General features: G+C 39.0%; 1 protein-coding gene across 1 annotated transcript in view; it reads left to right on the top strand.

Moving 5' to 3' along the window:
• Positions 1 to 19,811, top strand: part of LRPPRC (leucine rich pentatricopeptide repeat containing) — a 101,741-nt gene that overhangs the window by 67,392 nt on the left and 14,538 nt on the right. Inside the window, exons 26-31 of the mRNA XM_037162066.2 lie at positions 3,847 to 3,915; positions 4,747 to 4,837; positions 8,955 to 9,097; positions 9,231 to 9,339; positions 13,388 to 13,514; positions 19,388 to 19,476. Coding sequence (XP_037017961.2) covers positions 3,847 to 3,915; positions 4,747 to 4,837; positions 8,955 to 9,097; positions 9,231 to 9,339; positions 13,388 to 13,514; positions 19,388 to 19,476 — 628 coding nt within the window. The remainder of the gene's footprint in view (positions 1 to 3,846; positions 3,916 to 4,746; positions 4,838 to 8,954; positions 9,098 to 9,230; positions 9,340 to 13,387; positions 13,515 to 19,387; positions 19,477 to 19,811) is intronic.

Below are 19,811 nucleotides of genomic sequence, written 5' to 3'. Positions count from 1 at the left end.
AGGAATGTGCAGGGCAGAGGGAAATAAAGGGGGCAAATGGGACAGCTGTAATAGCATAATCAGTAAAATATATTTTTTAAAGTTTCTATAAAGAATATATTATTTAGTTTTATTCTTAGCCCTTTTAGCAGTTCAGTAACCACTTACTGAGTGCCTGTTGTGTGCCAGGTGCTGCTAACTTCCCAGAATACAAACACAAAGGTGAGTAAGAACCTGCTTTAACTTACTTATTCTCAGTTCTTCCCTTGAAGTTCAAACAGGCTACGCAGTATTGCTAATAATATTAGCAACACTTCTACACTTCTCAAATGATTTTCATGTGCATCTTCATATAAACCTCACAAAACAACTAAGAAGTTATTAGGACAAAGAAACTAGCATGTGAATTAGAGCTTGTTTAGTTGGTAGTAGTCATGGAATTTGAGATTGGGTCCTGATTTCACGTTTTCTTTTGGTTCCCTTATACCATTTCTGAGTTTAAGGTATACAGTGTGTTGATTTGATACATTTATATATTGCAATATGACTCCATTATCGCTAGACCCTTCAGTCTCCAAACCCCTAGGACAACTTACTTTCTCCACAAATGCTCCTCCCTGACTTTCTTCCTCTCTCCTTATCTGCTGCTGTGCTCTCATAACTGCAGTGAGAGTATATTTGCTGTCTTCTGGGGTGAAACTTTCTTCTTATGGTCTTGTGTTTTGGATCAAAAGTTTGGGTAACAACAATCTCCCAATTTTTGTTACTCATGCTTTTTGTTCTTGACTAGATCAAATTTGGAGTTTCACCTTAATTTGCCTTCCCTGATAAGTCAGGGTGGATCTTACATATATAGAAGAGATTTTAGAGCTAGTTTTTTTCCCTCTGACCTCCCAAATTTTAAGAGATGTTAGTTCTCATGCCAGTTCCTGCCCCCCTGCCATGAGTCTGTTTACTTGGCATCTCCTTTAACTGCTGGTTGGTTTACGGTAGTTGGACTGTTGGTTTGACTTGCTCAGCGCTGCGTATTTCCTCCTTACCAGACATGGTCTGTAAGTTTATCTCTGAAGATTTTGGATAAAAGGGCAAACACGGAAAGGCTTAATAAGTTCCACGGTACCCTTTTCCCTTCCTTGCTCTCCTGGCTGTGGGGATAAATAGTTGGGTTCTCGTTGTTTTTCTTTGTGCAGTTCCCCGCACGCACTGGGCTTTCCTCCTGATACTGTGGCTCAGCGATGGGAGGCCAGGGGTAGATGTTTGCTTTCCATTTCTAGCAGTAATAGCAAGAAGAGTTAGGTAAAAAATTCTGCCTCAGTCAGATTTAAGATTGTTTTTCTTGAGATAGAGTTTGAAGTAAAATAATATTTTCACTTTAAAGGTAGTAATTTATCTGTTTTTGTTAGTATACATAAAAGCCTATTTTAATAAATTTATATCAGTAACATAATGAAATCAAAGTAATGAAATTATTTTTGATTTCGGATTGCTTTTTGATCTTATACAAGTGAACCTAGTACTAAGTCAGAACTTCATAAAGTGTTTTGAAGCACAGTAACTGAGGTGGAAACAGCCGCACCATTTTTTAAATTATAATGATTGTTTTATTCTCACTGTTCATTAAGTAGATTGTATATAGCAAAGACAAAAAACTAGAAGTGAGTCCATTGTTTTAATTAAGATTTAACTGTTTTTTGATAAGTTATAGTCAACATCCCTATTAGAATTCTATTCTCCGTGTTTTTATTTTTTCTATTTCTGCTTTCAACTTGCAGTGTTTAAAATTCAATAAGACGTTAAGAGAAAAGCCAGCAATGTAGACCGTGACAGAAGCCTAGGAGATTTAGTTAATCTGACCTAGATGTTCTTTTGATGATTGAGATTTATGCTAAAGCAGTTCTCAATTTCAAAATGAAACATAGGACTGTCTGCCATATAAGTCAGTTGTCCTGCCAGGGACAGAGGGATTAATCAGTCACAAAGAGGAAGAGTTTGACATAAAGTTGTGCCATTTAGATTGTTGGCATTTGGATCAGCAGTAATATTGAAAGTTGTAAGTTAATGTAACCCTTGCATTATGCCATGTTTGAAAGAGGATTATCCAGTATTTTTTCAAGGACTTTTTGTATGAAGTGAGTGTTGGTGTCATTTTCAGTGTAATGCATCTGAAACAAAACAGATAATGTGAGAAAATCCTTGCATGTAAAGGCTTTGTAAAAATGTGAATATTAATGATACTTGAAAATATATTTCAAAAATTAATTTATTCAACATTCATTTCTTGTATCACAAAGTGTGGATGCTTGCACTGTTAGAATGAGCCACACTTGTACAACACTGCTGTACCAGTTTCTGTCATTGTGCCAAAGCTCCGAGATGCTAGCTTCTACTTCATTTGTTAATTTAACATTGTACAATATTATTCTAAGAAATAAAAAAGAAATGAGGACTTATAAGAAATCAGATTGGGGGGAATACTTGGCTTAGTCAACAAAGCTGAATGGAGAAAGCAAGTAAAGGTACCTCCTCTAGACTAGAGCAGCCAGGGCTAATGAGTATGTAGTTTTCTTACCATAATGCTGTGATTGAAATGTAGTATTTAATGGTGAAGCCCTCTTACAGATGATGAAAATACTATAGTTGCAGTGGCAGATCCATGGAATTATATGTGAAATGGTTTGTCTTTTATCCCAGTATCCAAAATTGTAAAATAATTGCTTTGAAACAAGAGTTGTGAACTAAACCTCAGTAATTTCTGATTGAGGATATATGTGTCAATTATTGAAATAATCAAGGCTCTGAACTAATTTTAAGAACTCAGCTTGATTTAAGTACTGAGCTCTTTTTTTAAAGTATATTTTATTGATTTTGCTATTATAGTTGTCTCATTTTTTTCCTTCCCTATATTCCCCTCACCCTGCACCCCCTCTCCGCCCAGCACCCCCCCGTTAATTCATGTCCATGGGTCATATAAGTTCTTTGGCTTCTCCATTTCCTGTACTATTCTTAACCTCTCCCTGTCTATTTTGATAATAAGGTTAACAATAACCCACAACCCTTGGACCAACTTCCCTTTGTCTATTTTGTACCTACCAGTTATGCTTCTTATTCCCTCTACCTTTTCCCCCAATCCCCCCACTCTGCCCCTTCCCTGCAGATAACCCTCCATCTGATCTCCATTTCTGTGATTCTGTTCCCATTCTAGTTGTTTGCTTAGTTTGTTTTTTGTTTTTATTTTTTAGGTTCAGTTGTTGATAGTTGTGAGTTGTCATTTTACTGTTCGTTGTTTTGCTCTAAGTATTTAGCTCTTTAGACATTTAGTTTAAGATACTAGGCAAGCATTTGCAGTAGTCAATAGGACTTATCACTAAAATTTTACAAAGCAGCTTTTAAAAGCCATTGGTTTATTGTTGTGACAATTGGTAATAAGTCTGTATAGCATTAACAATTTTTGTCTCCTGATTCTATTGGCATCTCTGAGGAGGGGAGGTAGGGCACGAGGCGGGATGCGTTTTAATTTGACGTATTTTGGAGTTCATTTAGTTCATTATTTCAAGGTTTCTATTTGAACTAAAGAAAGCTTAGCCGTTTTAATAACTAAAGATTTATGGAATGAAATTGATCTGCAAAGCGGCATTTTGAAATCACCTGAATCTCTTAGATGCAGGTTAACTATAGGTCTCGTGTTATGCTCTCTTCTGATCCTAAATGTCTTTGATAACTGTGGGTTTAAAGTATAGGTTTCTTTAATAATATATGTTCTAAAAAGAGGCAGCAAATCCATTAAAGGAAAACTATTTGTCTTTGAGGGAAAATCGACATTTAACTAAAGCTTTACCTTATGTGCTGTGCGATTATTTTATTTTACAGACTCCAGGCATTAGAGCTCGGCCTGCAAGGCTCCAGTGGTTTTGTGAAAGATGCATTTCGAGTAACCAGGTTTGTGTTTAACTTGTGGTCTGAAGCACCTAAAACTGTGAGTAGAAAGCAAGCGTCCTCCTTGTCACATAAGCCTTTGGGGATTTCAGGAGATAGAGCATTATTAATGGAAGTAGTGCCGTCTTAGCTGTTTTCCAAATGAGCTATAGCTTAACTCTTGTTCCTGTGGCGTGGTAGTTCCGGAAAGTTCTGACTTGAGCCCTGAAGATTTTAGCTTGCTTTCTCTGACTTGTTTTGAGCAGGCTAACCTTATTTTTCCTTGTCACTTAAAATCTGCTTCAGTCCTTGGTGAGCAGAGGAGTCTCTGGATGAGAGCCCAGTGGAAATTCTGCTTTACCTCTTTTACCTTCTCCTGCAGATGAGATACCTGTTTACATCCTGCCAAGTAAAAGCCACCGGGGACAGTGGTGTAGCATTTGGGTGGAAGAGTATTATGAGTAAATAAATACAGGATATATTCACTGAGCCCTCCACCCCAACTATCTTTGAATTCTCTAGAATACACCTGGCGGAGGTTCTCTCAACTAGATGATTGGACATGTTGTGTTCTTGACTTGAAGGAGTCCTTGAACCCTTTAACTTAATTTTTTTAAATGTTAAATAGTGATAAAATACATGTCACATAAAAATTCTCATTTTAATAATTTTAAGTTGTACAGTTTAGTGGCATTAAATACATTCACATCATTGTCCTCAGCCCTCTAACTTTTGAAGTAAAGTTAATTTTCCTTTTGGGTAAAGCTGATTTCAAGGATTATTCAACTGAGATTTGTCAACTGTAAAACATATCTTTTGTACAGACTAGATCCATCTGTCATTCTTATTTTTAAGGTTGAAACTCTAGAAAAATTGGTGGAGCTGACACAGAAGCTATTTGAATGTGACAGAGACCAGCTATACTACAATCTGCTGAAACTGTATAGTAAGTAATCTGTCCCTCGTGTTTCCATTCTGATGCATTTCTGTATCCCATTCAAGGCAGTGGGCAGGAAAGGGGCCTCAGGCTTCGAGGACGCTCCAGGGATTGTCCGATGAGGAATATTCAGAAGAGGCTCCAGCAGAGGCCAGATTGAACTTTATCACAAAATGTCATATGTATCATTAGACATTATAATTTCTGATAGTCTTGCCACAGTAATGAGAAGATGAGAAGAATCTTTATCAGAATAGCATGATTTAATAGGACTTTTGAGGATAGATATCCTTTTTCTTCTTTATATGTACTCTCTAGATCAGCTATTTTCAACCCTTTTCATCTTGTGGCACACATAAACTAATCACTAAAATTCTGCAGCACCAAAAAATATGTTTTTTGCCAATGCAACAAAAACATTGGTGTAATTAATTGATTCATTCATACCATTTGGCTATTGTTGTGTTGGCTGTTGTCATTGTTTTGTTTGACAGTCTAAGGGGAAAAAAGTCATGGGCCCCAACTAAAAATCAGTCAGGTGTTGAATGTTTTAAAAACTCTTGCGACACACCAGTTGAAAATTGTCTGTCTAGATGTATCACTTGTTTCTGTACCGGGGTGACCCTCGCAACAGTGTTCCTGAGTGTAGGTCTTTTCCAGAAAAGTGCATGTTGATATACAGACTAATTGCTTAGCAGTTTCTTTTTAAAATGTCATCATATTATAATACAGGTTTTGACTCCATTCTGCATTACAAACATTTCCCTACATTTATTACCTATAAATGACTGCACTGAAGTAGAATTTAATCAATATCCTATGGCTAGACATGTGAATAGATTTCAGTTTTTCGTATTATAAACTAATATCGCATTAGTTATCTTTGTACCTTAATCTTTGTTAAGACTCTTCATTGTTTTGGGGGGCGGCATTTGTATTTGTTAAAGGTTAACAGTGATCGCCGTGTCTGGAACTTTCGGTGTCTGTCACCCAGCAGTGCTCTAATACATTTTTACCATCCGGGAACCTGGCAGTCTCTCTGGCGTGTTTGGGTAGAAGGAACGACATTGGGACAGTCCACTGAGTTTTCTCTTTTTCCTTCAGAGACAGTTGATCCAGACTTCCTGTCCTCTTTTTCTAACGGGAAACTTGCCTTCACTGAACGTAGACAGCGTGAATAAGTTGCTTCATTTGTCTTTTTGAACTTGTATTTCTTGTCATTGGGAGCTTTATCTTACATCTTGATGGTACAAGTGAAAGAAGACACTGTAAAATTTACATTTCAATGTTGGTTGCTTTGAGGTACCCACTTTACGGACATTCTAACAGTTCTTACTTCACCTTGTTTTGTCAGTCTTAACATTTTGGCTTGAGGATCAAATCGTGGCTCACAATAGTGAGGTTGTTATTGAGTACACAGAATGTTAAAAGTTATGCTTTAGTCATTTAATCCTTAATTTGTGGGTTATAACCTGTAATGAATACTCATTCTCCCTCTTCCCCCACATTTTCTCCCTTTTGAAGAACTAACTATTCCATGTTTAAGTTCTACTTTTATGCAAACCTCAGAAAAATACTGAATCTATCCAGATGGGTCTCAGCAATTACAATAGTCCCTGTAGAAAACTGTATAAACTTTCATTCAGAAGAAAATTGTCTCTGAAGCTGTTACCGTGCTAGCCAATGCGGTGGGCACTGTAGGTACAAGGGTAGTGCGTCCTGCGGGAGGAGGTGGGCCTGTCCCCCGGACCAAGAGCACGGGAGGAAGTGGCAGCTGCGGGAATGTTGGAGGCTCAGTGGTGGCCCGGGGAAGGGGGAGAGGCCGCCCGCCTCACAAAATTCTTTTTCTTATGCACATGGCCTTTTGCTGTTGATTCTTAGAAAGAAAAGAAACAATTCTTAAAGTTCATCTTAGAATTTCTTTTAGGGATAAGCAGTCTTGGGTGTTTGCTGCCATTTTCTCCTCCTTACTCCCCACTATCCATTCTGCTGGCCGCCTTCCGCCAGCTTCTCTCTCCGCATTGGAGCCAAGAGTCTGAGGAGCGCTGTGACCTCGAGTGGGGCTCGAGGCCAGGGGAGCCTGTAGAGAGGTGCGCCTTTTGACTCAATTTGTGTCCTTCCCGCCTTCGAAGGTGTTGTAAATAGAATGGGGTGTGGTAGCCCTAATTCTTCTTTCTCTGGGGGAAAAAGCAAGTTACCTCCTTCTGTGGCCCCTTCTCTCCATTTCGTCCTCAACCCGGACCACTAGTTCAGTCTGCGAAATGAATTATAAGGCACTGTGGACTCAGTGTATTTGAAAGGGAACATGTGGTATGGCGTGGTATATGAAATGTAGTCCTACTATACTTGAAAACTCGGTATTTGGGGCTGTAAATTTTGGTGGGTGGGCTAATAATCTAGGAATATCTCATTTGTTTCACTAAATATTTGGGTCTATTTGAGAAACAGATTGTGTTTTCTGGAACATTTGTACCTTGAAACAAACCCCATCCCCTCGAGCTGACTGTGCACAGTTGACATATCCCATCTTCATATTTACAAATTAAAAAATCACATTTAAAACAGTATTTTTAATTTTTTTCTGTCAATTCACAAGTATTGATTGAGCATCTGCTGTGCACCAGGGGCACACGGGTCACCTCGGCACAGGAGAGACCTCATGTGGCAGGCGACGTCCGGAGGGCCATGCAGAGGAGCCCTTGTCCTGGCCACACGGCCTCCCCTTCCGTGCTGGTGGGACCCCCAACTCCTCAAAGCTTTTCTAGGTCCTCCCCCAGCTCTGTTCCCATTGTCCCAGAGGACATACTTGTCCTAGGCCATAGGACATCTTCTTGTGTTCAGGTCCAGGGAACAAGGGACGCAGGGGTCCTGCTGAACCCTGGGAGCAGCAGTGTCCAGGTTTACAGATGAGGAAACAGGCCGGTGGCTGGACAGGGCATAGATTCGAATGGGGACCCAAGGACTTTCTGCAAAACACCTGCCCTCAACTCCATGCCCTGATCCAAGCTGGCAGCTTGGTTTTACCTCCTCTCCTGGCCCCTGGGCTGCAGTTCGACCCCATTCCCCAAAACCCTCGGCAAACCAGGCCTCCAGGTATATGGGGCAGGGGGGGACAACTCCCCAAGTCTCGTGCCTTCCCCTGTCCTCAGACCCCGGTAGCCTCCTGGACACTGTCTGCTGTGCATCCATCCTGTTCCTCTACCCCTTGTGGTTCCAGAATGAGAGTCCAGAGCAGTATCTCTTTGTGTTTAGTAGTCCTTTAGAGCTTAATGTGTCCCACGACATTTTTCATATTCTGCTGTAGGTTTTCACAAGCAGAAGTTTGTTGAATGATTTGATCTTTTCTCTTGTGAAAACCCATTAGGATGTTTAAAAGTAAAGTTCTTCTTTTGGTTTTAGTAGATTTAATTGAATTTATTGGGGCGACATTGGTTAATAAAGTTATATAGGTTAAAGTCTTGATTTTTAAATTTTTGTTACTCGTGAAGACTAGCTTACCACATAGAAGGATCTAGATTTTTCAACATGGAGGAATCTGCCTACTTCCTTCCAGTAAACTTCCTGTCCTTGTAATACTTCCTTTGTCTGGTGGCATTGTCTGTTGAGATGAGAAGTTATCACACACTGTCCTAGGTATTTTTCAAGTCAGCCGAAGAGACAGAATTCTCCTTACTCAGCTTGTAGAAAAGCTTGTTGATTAGTCACTTTTAAAGAAAACCGTCCAGCTGCACACTTGCAAACCTTTCAGACCCCATATGTGCAGCTCTTATCCTCCCGAAGACTGAATAATGCCTGCCTCCGAGTGTGATTTCAGTGGCGTGCAGTTTCTCGGTTACCTTAAAAAGACAAACTTTTTATCAACGTGATTTCTAAGGTGTTTTAACAAAGTGTGGGGGTGGAGGAGTTTGTTTTGTTTTTTTAATAGGTAAGGGATTTCTGTGGTTTAAAATTCAAAAGGTGTGCAGAGAAGAATCCATTTTACCTTCGGTCCGCAATCACCCCGTCCCTTTGCCCGGAGGCCGCATGTAGCAGGTGCTTCCTTCCACACCGAAGCAGAAAAGTCCCAAGTATTTTCATGAATTCTACTTCGTATGTTCAATAATTTCCTTTTCATCAAATCTTATAGAAACAAATGGTGACTGGCAAAGAGCTGATGCTGTCTGGAATAAAATGCAAGAAGAAAATATCATTCCTCGTGGGAAGACATTGAGGTTATTAGCAGAAATCCTTAGAAACAATAATCAGGAGGTTCCGTTCGATGTACCCGAGGTAATTTGTTTTTAACTGTAAGCGAAATGGATTTTGTTGTCAGTGTACCCTTAGGTCATAGATTAGCCCAGTTTTATACTGAGAAGATCATTGTATTTACCACTTTTTTTAACTGAATAATTTTGTTTTTAAGTTGTGGTATGAGGATGAAGAACACTCCCTGGATTCCTCAGCACCCTCAGTTGGAGAGACTAATTTCCAGAAAGATCTACTGAACGCCTGCCAAAAGAGGAGAAGCAAAGGTGAGCATGGGGGTGGGGGCGGCGCAGGGGGGGGGGTCTCGCTCCTGACAGCAACGTGGAATCTCAGCCCAACAAATTCAAAGTGTTCTCAGACATAGGTGAAACTTAAAACGTGTATAATCTATTTTATTTTTTAAAGTAACAAAGACATGTTAGGAATATTGGGAAAATTTAAATATTGACTGAATGGTAGGTAATATTAAGGAATTGCTCTTATTTTTTTAAAAAACGTTTTTTATTTATTTTTTGAGGGAGGGGAAAGGAGGGAGAAAGAGAGGGAGAGAAGAAACATCAGTGTGTGGCTGCCTGTCACGTGCCACCTACCAGGGACCTGACCTGCAGCCCAGGCATGTGCCCTTCCTGTGAATCAGACTGGTGAACCTTTGCTTCGCAGTTGGTTCTCAGTCCACTGAGCTGTACCACCCAGGGATGCTCTCGTTTATTAGATATTATAATGATATTATGGCTTATAGAAAAATGTCCTTCAATTTGGGAGTCTGTCGTGAAATACTGAGAGATAAATCTAGATTTCTAGAAATTATTTTAAAATATTCAAGCAATAAAGAACAAAGATCAAGCATATCTGACAAAATGTTAATAATAATTGGTAAAGGTAGGTGACAGGTGTATGGGGGGGTTCATTACACTATTCTGATTTTTTTGTACACTTGAACTTTTTCATAATGAAAATTAAAAGAGGTGTACACTTTTTTCAGAAATTACACTTTGAGCCCTGGCTGGTGGAGCTCGGTTGGTTGGAGCATCATCCCCCGTAGGTCGCGGGTGTGACCCTTGGTCAGGGCACGTGTTGTGGGTTTGGCCCCGGGTGGAACAAGAGGCACCTGACCAGTGTTTCTCCCTGCGCCCCCCTCTCTAAAATCAATAACCATGTCCTCGGGTGAGAATTTAAAAAAATTATACTTTGAAAATAGCATTATCATGAATGTTTTTTGATAAATGAATTTATTATATAGCTTGCTTTTATTTGAAAGCACAAAATGATTAGGGTATTAACCGCTCTAAGCGCAGTGTGTATTGGAAATAGGGAAACGATACAGTAATGAAGGTTACAACACAGTAAAGTGACAAAAGAACTTGACCCATGGGGATGCGTTCACAGACCTCCAGTGGGCAACTGAAACCACAGTAGCTCCTGTGTTTGTTTCCTGTCTACACGTACCAATGATAACGTTTAATCTGTAAATTAGGCACAGTGAGAGATTAACAGCAATAACTAATAATAAAATAGAACAATACACTGTAATAAAAGTTGTGTGAATGGGACACTATCAGTAAAATAAGGGGCACCTGAACATAAGCACAGCAGAAAGGAAAGAGCTGATCTGATGACTGAGCCTGGTGACTGAGGGGCGGGCTCTATGGGCAGCATGGACCCACTGGGCTCAGGGCGGAGTCGCGTCCTGAGCGGATGGTGTGAGGTTTCAGTGTGCAACCCAGAACACTGTGCGATTTCTCACTTACAGATTTTCTTTATTTCTGGAATTTTCCATTTAATATTTTTGGTCTGCAGTTAACCAAGAAACCTTAGAAAAAGGAGGGATTACTGTATCTTAAGGTTGGAGGCAGGACATGAGCTTTTTTCTGGATTGTCTTCCCTTTCTGTAGTGGGGAACAGTCCTGAAGGCGTGCCTACTTCTATTACGAGCGCTTTGAAAGTACTCATCTTGAACCCTCTCTGATGCCCAAGTTTGCTGATTGCATCCTAGCTATTTTCGCTTGGACTTTGTCATACTCTCCCAAAATCAGATACTATTACTGTTTCCTATATTTTTGTTAATTTTTCTCCATGGAATGGTACCATTATCTTTTAAGTCCCTCAGTTTTCATGTGGATTTTCAAGTATGCTTTATCATAGTTAACTATGCAACAGTTGTTAGGGGTTTTTTTTTCCACTTTAGTATTGACAGTTTTGAGCTCTGGTCAGTGGAAAGAAATCAATTTAGAAGTTTATTGAACCTCTTAATTTCTTAACTAGAAATTTTGTGACACCAGTGGAAAACACATGAAATAAAAATAAGCCATAGGCTCCTGTGCTTTGTCAGTCATACAGAGAAGCTTTATTCTTTCTTAATCAGTTTTCACTGCTGCATATTCAGCCTATACCTTCTTGAGTCACCAAGCAACGGTTAAACCTAAATATAGAATTGATTGTCATTATCAGTGCTTTTTAAATATTCTAATGGTGTTTTGATTTGACTGAGATGAACATAAGGTTAATGTGTAGTTTCTGGTCAGAGATTCCATAACTCCTTCATGTATTATTGCCTTTTTTTAAAAAAATTGCTGTTTTATTGAAGTAAAAAAAATTAACCAATTAACTAAGTAAATACAGTGTGGTATTTATTATAAATGTAGAGCTACATTCCGATTCTAATTTTAATATGCAGTTTACACTTACCTAATTAGTTTCATCCTGTTAATTTTTTCAGAGCTTTTAGTCCCTTTTGCGTATATCTAGGATTTGAATGCTTAGCAAAATATGAATATGTTGAGAAGTGAGGGCTTGCACTGAGTACTTGGGAAGTGAATGCGTGTGTTATAACGCACTTGGTCAGTGGCTGATAGTTAAGTATATTTAAGGGGACAAATGCGACTTTCCCACCAGAAATAAACCTGTGGTGCGTGACTTTGGTACATTACAATGATAGTTAAAAAAAAAAACGCTAGAAAATAACGAACACAGTCGTACCAATTCGTATGAAAACAGTTTTAAGAAACAGCTAGTAAGATTTTAAAATTATTTTATTGATCTTAAATATTCAAATTGTACTTATTCAGCAAACTAGTGAACTGTTATATATGTTTATTGGGAAGTAGACATTATTGTATTACATTTTAACTTCTTAGCTCCCTTAAAAGGAAAATATATGTGTTGTGTACTGAATGACAGATTCTCTCTGTTCTCTTTAGTTAAGATACAAATATTCATGTCATACCTTTTCTTTCTTGTTTTCTGTGAATGTACCTTGAAAGGATGATTTTTTGATATGTCACTTCATTTTAAGATGCTAATGCAAACTCTTCTAATTATAAATGCAAGCGTGGTTTCTGCTTGTTCAGAAACCTCTAAAATAACTCATAATGTTCTTCTGAGCGTTAATACCGTGTTCATTCCTAGCTGTGTGGTCTGTCTGTCTGTATGTCGAGCTTGGTATCCGTAGAAGGTTGTACATGATATATAGTCCAGTTATGCCCAGTCTTGACTGTGGTTTGTTTGTGCTGAGAGTGGACTGAAGTTTTTTCAGTTGGATGTTTATAGCCAGGCAGTTTTATTTCAGAAAAGTAAGCGACTGAAAAGTGTAGTTACTTCTCTTTTGGTAACATCTTTTCATTCACTGACAGTTATTGTGAACGAGTGAAATAAAACTGTTAATCAGTCAAACAAATGTTGCTTAGTTTACTTGTTAGATATCTGTATATTCGAAAATTGTATGTTTTTGCATAAGTCCTGTCGTAGCCAAATAATTTGATCTCCTAATTTTAGAATTATAGGCTATATTCACTTTAATGCTATTGTGTGGAAAAGTTAACCATTGTAACCACCCACCTATAGATTTCTGATAGCTTTAAAACGAGTCTTTTGCTCCCCTCAATCTAAATTATACCTCTGGTTTATTTGGACTTTAAGACACACTTTGCCGTTCATTTCGAAACTGGTATCTTTTGACAAACAAATTCAGAAGAGCTCTTTCTCGTTTTTATTGTCATGAAAATAATTTATTGACTTTAGAAAGCGAATTTGGAAAAAAAAAAAAACTTTAAAAGGAGTCCCTTTCAGCTACCAACCATTTGCATTAAGTAGTTTGCAAAACTCACTTTACATTTTAAAGCTCAGAAGAACGGCAGCATCTGAGCATCTGCTTGCCGGGGCGGGGGGGGGGGGGGCGTGTCTCTGCGGAGGGGCCTGGTGGGCGAGTTTTAGGAGAAACAAACTCTGTGGGTGTAGAGCTTTGTTCCAGGGTTTCTTCCTTCCTCTTTTCCGTTTCAGAGTTAGGTCATCCCATTTTTTGTTTTATTTTCTTTGTAGATGCATATAATATTTTCCTGAAAGCACAAAAGCAAGATGTTGAGTTCGACAGTGGAACTTACAACAGACTTATACAAGTACTGTTGGCGAAGGATGGCTTTACGGAGGCAATGCAAGTGAAAGATTGGTAAGTATGAGTCTGTTTATTAAACCCTCACACAAATGCCACCTGTTACTAAGGGTTTTTCTAATGATGTGTTGTAGTAGCCGTTGCTTAATTATCCTCAACTACCCACAAAAGTTATATTTCTAATTTTATGGATCTTTTAAATCTGTAAAATATATAGCTTTTACTGACCCTACATGGTATAATATCTTTTATTTACTCGAGAAAATATAGATACTCAACACATTTTAAATACCTCTCCCAGATTCTGTGTATTAAGTTAGTTTGGTGGTGTTGGTATTGGTGGTGGTCTCTCTGGCTAGTTCTCTAGAGTAAAATACTTTGTTAATCAGAACAAGAGTAAAGTTTTCATACCTGATGTGTCAGTTAACTCAGGGGTCCCCCAACCCCTGGGCTGTAAGCAAAGCTCTCCTGAGTTCTGACTCCTGCACACCGCCCACCACCCCCATCCCCCGTCTTCCAGGGAAGCAGGCCCTGGTGCCAAAAAGGTTGGGGACCACTGATTAACTAACTCTGTTGTCTTACTCCCCAAGGAATTATCTTGAAAAGTTGCATAATCAGAAAGAGCCCTAGAGAGGAGTAGATCGAAGTCTGCTCTGGACCGTAGGCCCGTCCTGTTGATGAGTCCACAGCTTTATTTTCAGGGGCAAAGGTCACCCTTTTCTTAGTATATTGGGAGTTCTGAAATCATCTCTCTTGGCTAATTTTTGGCCTTTAAATTTCCCCCCATTTTTTATTTCGAAAAATCTAGAATCTACAGAAAAGTTGCAAGATTCTTATAATTAACACCCATAAACCCTTTTAATTCACCACATGTTAACGTTTGGCTACAATTGCTTCACATTCTCACACACATATTTGAGCCTTCAAATTTTTTGTCTCAGCCTTTTTGAAATATTGGAATCTTGAGAAAAAATGGATGCTTGCCATTCTTGCAGTTTGCTGGAAAACCGATGTAAATACTAGTGGTTGTGTTAAAGTTAAGCACCAGATGGCCATATTTACTGCTGTTTTTCTGTACATTTTGAAAACTGTTGTGTAGGACTGTACTTGTCTGTGGAAATACATATTCCCATAAACGCATGTTTACAGTGTGTATGGATATATACAGTACTGTGTATGGGTGTACGTGTATTCACATACACCATGTATAACTATGCTCTCGAAGCATCATCCACATCATTGTATCGATACTGGGCAGCCACACTAAGACTTTTACATTCAGGAATACTCACTGCATCCCCAATTAGTGACTCAGAATTTGACTGTGAACAGCATCCTGTTATCTGCAATCACTGAAGTCATCAAGGGGGTGTGGGTTTTTTTCTAAAATTACTTTTCTTGGGAAATTATCATCTAAACTCTCTCTTCCAACACTACCGATTATAACCAAATGTGTTCTGAAGCAACAGTGATTTGGAAGGAAGAGAAGGCAGGAAAAAGAGAGGGGCATTTTGTGTTGAGAATTGGGTATGAATAAGTGAGGGGATAGAAGCAAAGAAGGAAACTTTAAAAAAAAAAAAACCTTTTGCCCTGGCCAGTGTGGCTCAGTGGATTGAGCGCTGGCCTGTGAACCAAAGTGTCGCCAGTTCAACTCTCAGTCAGGGCACAGGCCTGGGTTGTGGGCCAGTTCCCCAGTTAGGGGGCACTTGAGAGGCAACCACACACTGATGTTTCTCTCCATCTTTCTCCCTCCCTTGCCCTCTTGAAAAATGAGTAAATAAAGAAATGTTTAATTCTGAGGTTGGTTTCAAAGACCTCTATAATACTTCCCAAAAGCACAGGTCATAATTCTATTATTTTAACTGGGCTTGTTCTAGAATGGTGAGTCTCACATTCTGGTAGCATAAAAGGATTTCCTACAGCCAAATGTTCTGATTCAGCTGATCAGGAATCTGCATTTTACTACAACACCCAGGTGATTGAAGAATCCTGTCAAACATTTTGATCACATGCCACTAATAGTGAATTGTAATAATGTCTCACATGTGAGTATATTATAAAACATACTCAAAACATAAAAATGTTTCAGAGATACTCAAAAAATAAAAATGTTTCAGAGGGTAAGATTTAAACAGAAGCCTAAACATTTCCTCGCCTCACCCTAGGACATTCACACAGTGTGCATGCCTTTCGTTGAAGAGGGCTTATCTTGAGTAGTTTTTCAAACTGCAGTTATAACCAGTTATTGGGTCATAGAGTCAGTTTAGTGGGACAGTTTCTTAGTTAAATAGAATAGAAAATATCAAAGCACTTTACGTACTAGAAGTATTTTGTGAAAGTTTTATTTCAATTATATGTGCATTTACATACCTGTGCACTGGTATGTAGTATAGAAACATCATTTCTTACTGTGTTTGGCTGTGAGTCATGATCAGACAAGTGTGTAAGTTGCCCACCTAAAAAGTGGTTGTAAGCACAGCCCTTCTGCTTCCCCTAGGTCCACGACCTGTGAGAGGATCTGCTTTCCTTCCCTCCCTCTCTTGATCTGTGGGAAGCCTTACAGTTCTCTGGAGGTCACTGTTACCTTAACTGTCTTATTCTCCCAGTAATTATGCCGCTGCCTTCTCCGGGTAGCTGTGTGGGCCCAAGAGAATCCTCGATGCAAAGCCATCAAGTGTCCAGGGGCACCTGACCTGGGGGTTGGACGCACATCCTTTCCCTCAAACCAGTAAAATGTTGTATTTGACTGTGAAGAATTGTGTATGGGTCACATCTACATCGAGCACTTTTTTAAAAAAAGATTTTATTTATTTATCTTTAGAGGGGAAGGGAAGAAGAGAGGAAGAGAAACAATGTATGGCTGCCTCTTGTGCATCCCCTGCTGGGAACTGGCCTGTGCCCTGGCTGGAAATTGAACCCTGATCCTCTGGTTTGCAGGCCCAACACTCAATCCACTGAGCTACACCAGCCAGGGCAGCATCGAGCTGCTTTTGAAAGTAACTCTAGACTGGGAATTCAGAAGTGGAAGTTGTAGTTCCAGTTTTCCAACTAGTTAACTGTGCTACTGAAGGAACATCATGTAATTTTTCTGGATTCATTTCCTGGCTTATTGCCAACATGAGGCCAGGTTAGCTCTTCCCCTTCTAGCTCTGTATCCATGATCAGAGTAGAGAACATGTTGCTTTGTTGTAACATGGTGTAACCAAATAAGCCACTGCAGCAAGGGGCAGTATTTTTGGGTATTATTCTGCTGCTGTTACTCAGCAAGTAGCAGTCTGTTGTCCAAGTTACCTCCATGATACCACTCATTCCATCTTAAGAGCAATGGCCTTTTCTGTGAACTAAAAAGTGCAGTCTTTGTTTTTTTTATAAGGCCTTTGCTATCACTAATGTGTTGCAGAGTCACCTGACCTCTAAAAATTTTCTTCAATTTTACTAATAAGTCATTTAACCTTCCCACCTTGTAATAGAACCTCAAAAGTAACAGTAAGAGCTGCCTTTAAAACTTTTTGAAGAAACCAACTTTTTTCACTTTTAGTTAGAATTACAACATTTCTTCATGTTTTGAAATAAAACTTTAGGTATAGTGAAATATTTCAAGGGAGTGGAACTGCTTATTCAAAGAAGAGAAAGGGATATAAATTACTGTTTAAAATTGCTGATAACATTCAACTGTATTCTTAGGAAATTTGAGAATCATGCAGCAATAACATTACCTTATCTTTTGAGAATAGTGCTTTGTTTTCTCTCATCCCTGCCAGCTTCTTACTTCATTCTATCTCGAAATAATGCCAAATCAGGCACTGTTGGGTTTCACTGGATTGGCCAGTTTTTCTTATCCAAAGTAAGGTAAATTATAATCACTAACATGTTCTGTGTACTTGTTATGTAAGTAACTTACACCCACAGACCAGTCATTGCTCTGAAATCTTCGAGGTGAAACTCTCCCTATAACACTATCTTCTCTGGTTAAGACAGATTAATTTTTGCACTTGATCGTAAGTTAAAAAATTGATACCTTTTATTCTTTGAAGTTATTGTTTTGGCAGTTCTAAAAATGGAAAGAAAATGTCTAGAAATCTGTGTTGTTCAATCCAGTAGCCATTGTATATGTGCTTGTTTAAATTTCGATTAATTAAACACAGTTATTTCCATTCCTTTATCACATATGGCTAGCCACATGTGGCTACTGCCCATTGGACAGCTCGGATAAAGAATAATCTCATTGCTACAGGAAGTTTGATTTGACAGCCTGGACTAGATTTTTTTCCAAAAGGAAAGATCAAAATTATGGGTCAGAGGAAAACTCACTGTATGGTATTGTATGAGCAAGTCCTATGCAAAGATCTCTACCAGTAACTTTTTGTTGTTGCTTTTCCTTTTGCCAGTTTGGAGCGCACTTTGGAGGCAATTGATCAGTTCTGCATATGTAAAATTTAAATGTTCAGTATATAATAAAGTTTTTGTCTTCCTATTATTTCACTTTTATATTTGTATTGAGTAGGCAGCTTCTTAAGGTGGGAAAGAAAATGTTTTACATTTTGAGGTCTTTGAAAGGTTCATAATTCACACTTGATGTCAGTTAAAAGAGAAGCGTGTTACCTTGTGGTTTTAATAAATTTTATGTAATATTTTTGAGTAGATACAGTATAATACATGTAATATCGCCATAAGAAGTGAGTTTAATTTTAATAGAATCTCCTGTTTCCTTAATCACGCTAAAGACTGAGAAAGTAAATCCTCTATTTCAGGCAGTTTATAGTCTCATGCAGGGCTTGTGGACCCGAGAGCTTTGACAGATGGCACAAAGGAAAGAAGTCCGACCGAGCAGTGGGTGCTCTGTGGGATTAGAGGGCCGGCCGGGGGGGCAAGAAAACCCTGTGCCCGGGACCACAGGGTGACCCTCAGGCTGGAAGTGGCAGAGGATGGGCATGTCACCGTGTCTTTGGGGGGTTTTCTTGGGATTGACGAGAATTATTTAGCAGTGACCCAGCTATTCTCAAAATCTGCCCGGCTTGGGTGTTCATGTCGGCAGCCGAGGTTGTTGGCAGCAAGATGGTCACTGAGCTTGAGGAGGCAAATGGCAGCACTTGTTTTTGCTCCCTTTGACCTTTGGAGATTTCCCGATTTCTCCGGGGGGCGTTACAGACCCTGACCTCTCATCACAGGAGATGTGCCCACGGTGTGGCACACGGAAATGGTCTCTGACTCGTTTTTTGTTTTTTTTTTAATCATGTAGGTTTTAGCCATGAGTAAAGCAGTATTTTGCTCTTGAGTTTTAAAAAGTTCCAGGCATGGGGGGGGGGGGGGTTCATTTTAAATTAAAGGCCAGGACAGGATTGTTGTGTGAAATTTTAAATGTTAAGGTAGCAGTGGTTTTAGTTGTGCAGTATGTTCACCTTTAAAAACTGCGTGTATCTAGGCAGAGAAATTCGAAAATTAATCAACCAAATGATACGGGGTTAGTTAGTAATATGCTTTAGTTTATACTTAAAATGTACAGTGCTGAAAATAAGTGTTCATTTTTGTTGCCGAAAGAACAGTTTTACATTTTATAATTATGGTGAATATAGAAAAAAGAGGAAAAAGGATCTAGCTTAGGATACAGCAGAACAATGCAGGGCATGCAGTTATTTTAGTCATCTCATATGTCAGCATTCAAGAATCTGAACCGATTGTTTAAAAAAAATCTTGTACTTTGTTTCTTTTGTTGCTCATTTCCAACTTTGTCATCTGTCAGAATGCAAAAAAAAATTATCCTTCTATAACCATTGACAGGATAACACAAAAGCTGTCTCCAGGTCGATATTTTGCAGCAATATTTTTAACATACGAACAGTAGTTTTTATAATTTCACCTTGGTGCTCAACCATTTATTATCGTATCAGAAGCATGTCAGTAATTCCTTTCTAAATGTCTGCTTCTTTTAGCGCTGAGACCCACATCAAGGGCTTCACACTGAACGATGCTGCCAACAGCCTCCTCATCATAACGCAAGTTAGGCGGGATTATTTGAAAGGTATGTCACAATGCTTGACCTTTACGTCACATTAATGCCTCTGCAGATTTTTCTTGTAACGCCCTTCGAATACTTGGATAAAGGAGTCCATTTAGCAAATTACCTGCTTATCAAGAGCCTTTTGTGGTAGCTGAGAGACGTAAATTACTGTACATGCATTTATAATACAGCTTGAATATGAATGTACTTGTCATTTGACCACTTAGTCCAGTTTCCATTCCATTTAACACAAGATGGGTTTTCTTAAGATGAATCACAGCTCTTCAGACATGCAAAATTTGTGTTCCAGGACGAGAGAAAGTACAGGCTTTCAAGTGCGTTAAAATTCACAGCAC

This window comes from Artibeus jamaicensis, unplaced genomic scaffold (assembly GCF_021234435.1).
Source record: "Artibeus jamaicensis isolate MK-2021 breed Jamaican fruit bat unplaced genomic scaffold, CSHL_Jam_final contig_465, whole genome shotgun sequence".
Classification (NCBI taxonomy): domain Eukaryota; kingdom Metazoa; phylum Chordata; class Mammalia; order Chiroptera; family Phyllostomidae; genus Artibeus; species Artibeus jamaicensis.
This window is presented reverse-complemented; position numbering and strand designations above follow the sequence as displayed.